Source organism: Myotis davidii, unplaced genomic scaffold (genome assembly GCF_000327345.1).
Source record: "Myotis davidii unplaced genomic scaffold, ASM32734v1 scaffold6, whole genome shotgun sequence".
NCBI classification, from domain to species: domain Eukaryota; kingdom Metazoa; phylum Chordata; class Mammalia; order Chiroptera; family Vespertilionidae; genus Myotis; species Myotis davidii.
Window position 1 is genome coordinate 4902137 of NW_006383011.1, and position 6375 is coordinate 4908511.

The 6375-nt window shown below is 42.7% G+C and overlaps 1 protein-coding gene across 1 annotated transcript in view; it reads left to right on the forward strand.

Annotated features, from left to right (window-relative positions):
• The window catches only part of CCT4 (chaperonin containing TCP1 subunit 4), a gene marked incomplete at its 5' end in the record, with an annotated part of 16054 nt that extends 15067 nt beyond the window's left edge, over nt 1–987 (forward strand). The window contains 2 exons of the mRNA XM_015557851.1: nt 432–545; nt 778–987. Of these exons, the coding sequence (XP_015413337.1) occupies nt 432–545; nt 778–792 (129 nt within the window). The remainder of the gene's footprint in view (nt 1–431; nt 546–777) is intronic.
• Nucleotides 988–6375: the final 5388 nt, after the last annotated feature.

A 6375-nucleotide genomic window follows, 5' to 3' on the forward strand; every position in this document is an offset into this window, starting at 1 on the left:
TGATCAACTGAACGCTGTCTCCATGTCATTCCTTCTTCGCCGACTCCGTCCACACCTTTGGGGACCCCTGGACCTGCTGGGGTTGGACCCCGGCACCCTACTGGGAATCGAGCCTGTAGCCCAGGCATATGCCATTTACTGTAATCGAACCCAGGACCCTTCAGTCTATAAGCTGACACTCTATCCACTGAGCCAAACCAGCTAGGGCCATAGGAGGAGATTTGAAGTTACGATTTGGGGGATCCAGCATTAATTTTTCCAAATTTTAGTTGAAATATAACCTATAGTGTAGAAAAGAGCTTACTTAGAGAGTATCTTATTCTAAACTAGAGTAAGGGAAAACTTACTTAAAAAGGCCTTGATTAATACTGATAACTAGTTGGTGATGTGTATAATTACAAACACTAAAAGCAATTTGTGCTCATTTGCAGGGTGGTATTTCCAACATTTTGGAGGAACTGGTTGTCCAGCCTCTGTTGGTTTCAGTTAGTGCACTGACTCTAGCGACTGAAACTGTCCGGAGCATCCTGAAAATTGATGATGTGGTATGTATAGGCTGGGAATTTTCCTACAAGGTCAAAAAGGTATATCTTTTAAGAGATTTTTGGGGGTGTTTGTAACTAATAGTTTGCTAGTCATCAAGGTGCTAACAGTTCATACTCTTGCAGTCTTTTTTCACTTGTAATAATAGGGGTGATTTGGATAACTGATTAAATGTCTTCCAGCCTTAAAATTCTATTATTACAGGTTTTGAAACTCAAATTTTTCTTTTGTCAGGTAAACACTCGGTAATCTGGATAACACTGGCTGACTGGCACCATCATGGCCACTAATAGTGCAGCTGGAGTGGAAGATCACTGGTGTTTCTTGTTCTTTGGAATATTGTTTCCCCTATGAATTCCTGGGCCTGTTCTTCCAGTTTGCATTTACTTGAAATTGTATTGACACAGTTTAATGAAAATATTAAAGATTTGGTTTCAAAAGGCAGACTAATTTATTCCTGCTTCCTCCGCCCCCCAAATATTGCTATTTCAGACACTTGAAAAACCTATATAACAAAAGGCAATGGATTCACAAAGTAATATATATACTGTTTGAAAAGTTAACAGTACTGAAAGACACAAATTGAAAAATGAAAGGATTCCTCTACCCTATAATCCTAATCCTTTTCTTCAAGAATTAGCACTGTTTTGTTCATTGAGATTCCTTGTACACATTAAGTAGCAAATATCCTATGTAATAAGCGGCTACTATGCAAGTGGTCATGACACCCTCAGGCCGTAATGATGGGTCAGCAGATGGGCAGAGCTGCCCTGTTGCTCTGGAGACAGGGCAGAAGTGGGGAGGCACCTGGAGGAAGCGGGACCAGCCCAAGTGACTCGAAGTACTGGGTGGGCTTGAAGCCGGAGGGGTCGGGCAGGGACAGGCACACTCGAGCTCTGGGTGGAGAGGTTCAGGGGTGGGCAAACTTTTTGACTCGAGGGCCACAATGGGTTCTTAAACTCGACCGGAGGGCCGGAACAAAAGCATGGATGGAGTGTTTGTGTGAACTAATATAAGTTCAAAGTAAACATCATTACATAAAAGGGTACGGTCTTTTTTTTTTTTTTTTTTAGTTTTATTCATTTCAAACGGGCCGTAATTTGCCCATGGCTGGGTTAGGTTGTCAAGATGGGGTGGTGGGCGGGACTTACGGGTGCCGTGGCAGGCGGGAGTTCTGGAGCATCACAGGGTACTGGCAGTGTCCAAGGAGCGTGCGAGGCTTTGCCGGGCGGCGGAAATGGCCCTAATGGTGGGTTAGGCCTAGAGGATCCTAACACGCTCACGATTTAATCCTGCACTTTAACATTTGTGCACTGGGCAGGGTCCCTCAGCCAGGCCTGTGCCCTTTGGCAGTTTGGGACCCCTTGGGGGATGTCTGCCTGCCACGGAGATAGGCAGGAGAAGCTCCTACCACTGGCACTGCGCTCAACCAGAATCCAGGCTTGCTGTCCCTTAGTGCTGCCTCTGAGGCAGGAGAGAGAATCTCACCACCACCGCAGCACTCGCCAGCAGAAAACCCAGCTTCTGGCTGAGCAGCACTCCTCCTGTGGGAGCACACTGACCACCAGGGAACAGCTCCTGTGTTGAGTGTCTGCCCCCTGGTGGTCAGTGCATGTCATAGCGACTGGTCATTCTGCCAGTCGATTTGCATATTAGGGTTTTATTATAAAGGCTATTTCATTTTTAACACGTTAAGCACCAAGCCTGTTTTGTCTTCCTTTCTGTTTAGCTTATGGTAGCTGATTTCACCAATATGCTGGCGGCATCAGTGACTGACCGGTCCAAATGGAAAGTATAGTGTCAGTCAACAGCAGAGTATGCCTCTGCTTTTATTTTTCTTCATGGCGTGTTACCAGTGTTTATTTTTTTAAAAATATATTTATTGATTTTTTACAGAGAGGAAGGGAGAGGGATAGAGAGTCAGAAACAACATGAGAGAGAAGAAACACCCATCAGCTGCCTCCTGCACACCCCCTACTGGGAATGTGCCTGCAACCAAGGTACATGCCCTTGACCAGAATCGAACCTAGGACCCTTCAGTCCACAGGCCAACGCTCTATCCACTGAGCCAAACCTGTCAGGGCAGTGTTTATTTCTCGTCTGTCTCCCTCCAGTGGAACATAAGCTATATATTGAAGGCAAAAGTATTAGCTTCTTTGCTCCACTAATGACCTAGGACAAAGAATAATGTCTGGTATATAGTAGATATTTAAAATACACTTGCTGAACGTACTGAAAGATTTCTTGAATAATGGATGTTTTTTGCACACCTGGAATTGATTCACACTATAGCTTTCACTATGGGAGACCCTGTCTAAAAAAATGAAAAGCATAGACCAGAAAAACAAAAGTGTGAGATTAAAAGCAAAGAAATACTAAAAGGAAGAAAGGTGTCCTCTCCCAGCTCTACTTGTATGTATTAAAAAAGGGTTCAATTGTTAGATGTTCAAATGAGCTTGGGCAGAGGAGGAGGGAAGGAGCAGACGAAGAGGAAACTATCCAAAGCCATCTACAGATTAAATGCAATTCCTATCAAAATCCCAATAATATTTTTTACAGAAATAGAAAACCCATCCTAACATTGTGGAATCTCAGGGAACTGAATATCCAAAACAACCTTGAAAAGGCAACTGAGGATTTACACTTCCTGTTTTTAAAACTTATTACAAAACTACAGTCATCAAAACTAGTACTGGCATAAAGACATTTAGATCAATAGAATAGAAAAAGCAGGGGCCAGGAACTTTTTTTCTGGCAAGTGTCATTTGGATATTTATAACATTTCTGGGCTACACAAAATTACCAACTTAAAAATTAGCCTGGTATATTTGGTCAAGCAATTAATTCACCCCTAATCCCCTGCCAGGGCCAGACGAAATGATTTTGTGCGCCTTATATGGCTTGGGGCCAGACATCCCCACTCCTGGAATAGAGAGTCCAGGAATAAACTCATACATAAGGTCAAATAATGTGTGTGTGTGTTTTGTTAATCCTCATGAGGATATTTTTTCACTGGTTTTCAGTGAAAGTGGAAGGGAGGGATAAGGGGAGAGAGAACCCACTGGTTGCCTCCTGCACTCATCTTTGAGAAGATGGGAAAGGGAGGTGGGGAGCAAATCACAACCCAGATACATGCCCTTGACCAGAAATCCCGAAATCCTTCAGTTCCCTGGGCCGACAGTCTAACCATTGAGTCACACCAGCCAGGCCTGTTCAATTAATTTTTGGCAGCTGAACCAAGACCATTCAATAGGGAAAGGTCAGTCTTCAACAAATGATGCTGGAAAAACGATATCCACATGCAAAAAAGGGTGGATCCTTAGCTTAACACTGTATGACAAAATTAAAGTGCATCAAAGACCTAAAACAAAACTTAGGAGAAAACAATGAAAGCTTCATGACATTGGATTTAGCAGTGATTTCTTGGATATGTCACTAAAGGGACAGGTAACAAAAGGGAAAAATAAATTCATGAAAATTTTGTGCATCAAAAGACAGAGTACCACAGAAAGGGAGAAAATTTTCAAATCCCATATCTGATAAGGGATTAAAATCCAGAATATATAAAGAACTCCCGAAACTTAAAAACAAGAAAACCCTACCCAGTTTGCTGTGACCTGCATGGTGGGTTTCAGGATGACCTGTAGGGGCCAATGCACAATGAAGATACTAAACAAGAAATATAAATTTTTAAGGCATGGGAGGCCAGGTGGAGCCTTTTGCAAGAAGAACCCACGAGCGCTGGTCTTGCCTGCTTTTATTCATTTTGTTTACACATTTGCCCTTTAGCAATGCATGCAGGCAGAGCAGAGAGAATCAAAGCTCAGTAAGGTTTAGTAAACAATGTAAAGATTATCAGGTCAGGAAATCGCAGTCACAGCAGGAGCAATCTGATACCAGTCCTGCGGAGATCAAGGTCCACCGGCCTTCCAATGTCTCTTGCACTTTCATGCTAGTGCTGCTATGCGGTGGTCTCTGGCACCAATTAAAAAATGGGTATAACATTTGAATAGACATTCTCCAAAGATATACAAATGGCTAATAAGCACATGAAGAAATGCTTGACATCACTAAACATTAGGGAAATACAAATGAGAGCACCTCACACCTATGAGGATGGCTACTATAAAACAGTGTTGGCCAGAATGTAAAGACATTGGAATCCTGTGTACTGTCAGGAATGTAAAATGGTACAGCTGCTGTTGAAAACAGTATGGCAGTTCCTTAAAAAATTAAAAATAGAATTACCAAATGACTCAATAATTCCACTTCTGGATATATAGCCAAAAGAATTGAAAACGTTCTCAGAGATACTGTACACCCATATTCATGGTGGCATTAGTCACAATAGCTAAAATATGGAAGCAACCAAAGTGTTCACTGATGGCTGAATGGATAAGCAAAATGTGATAAATATAATTGAATATTATCCAACCCTAAAAAGGAAGGAATTTCTGATGTGCTACAACATGGATGAACATTGAGAACACTATGCTGAGCAAAACAATTCAGTTACGTAAAAGACAAATATTGTATGGTCCCACTTAGATACTTAGAGTGGTCAAAATCATAATGACAGAAAGTTGAACAGTGGTTGCAAGGACTGGCAGGAGGGGAAAGTGGGAAATTATTGTTTAATGGGTATGGAGTTTCAGTTTTACAAAATGCAAAATTCTGGGGATGGATAGTGGTGCACAACCACGAGAATGTATTTAATACCACTGAACTGTATATTTAAAAACGGTTAAAATGGTAAATGTTACTTATATTTTACCACTAATAAGAACAAATTGCCCTAACTGGTTTGGCTCAGTGGATAGAGCGTCAGCCTGCAGACTCAAGGGTCCCAGGTTTGATTCCGGTCAAGGGCATGTACCTTGGTTGTGGGCACATCCCCAGTAGGGGATGTGCAGGAGGCAGCTGATCAATGTTTCTAGCTCTCTATCCCTCTCTCTTCTCTGTAAAAAATCAATAAAATATATATATATATATTTTTAAAAAAGAACAAGTTGATCATGCAAAGAAGTAGGAAACTATGACCCATAATGGAGAAAAATCAACCAGGAGAAACAAACCCCCAAATGACAAATGATGGCATTATCAGACAGAGACTTAAATGCAGCTTTTATAAATCTTCCATATATGTTCAAGGATGTAAAAGAAAATTTGAACATGATAACAGAAATGGGAGATAAGAGACTCAAATGTGTAGAAATGAAACATCATCTTTTTACAAAAGTACTCTGAATAGGATTAATATCAGATTATCATTGTCCAAGAAAAGAACACCAAATTTGAAGACATGACCTCAGAAACTATCTATACTAATAAAAGCCTAGGTGGTCGTCACGTGCGCCGTCATCACAAGATGGCCACCACAAGATGGCCGTGCGCACAGCGGAGGCGGGGCCCTGTGGCTGCTCCATAAAGTGAGGCCTGGGAGTCCTGCAGCTCCTCCTGGTGCATAGGAGGCCAGTCCTGGTGTCTCCGCAGCCTTGCTCGGAGGAGGCCGATCAGCAGGCAGGGGAGGGCAGTTGGGGGTGATTGGGCCGGCAGGTGAGCAGTTAGGGGGCGACCAGGCTGGCAGGCAGAAGTGGTTGGGGCAAATTTCATGCACTGGGCCTCTAGTTTAAAATAAAGCAGAGCCCTGCCGCATGGCTCAGTGATGGAGCCTTGACCTATGAACTAGGAGGTCATGGTGGGATTCCCCGTCGGGGCCTATACCCTGGGCTGCCAGCTCAATCCCCAGGGTGGGGCATGCATTCTCATCATTGATGTTTCATTCTTGACCTCCTCCTTCTCTGAAATCAATAAAAATATACATTTAAAAAC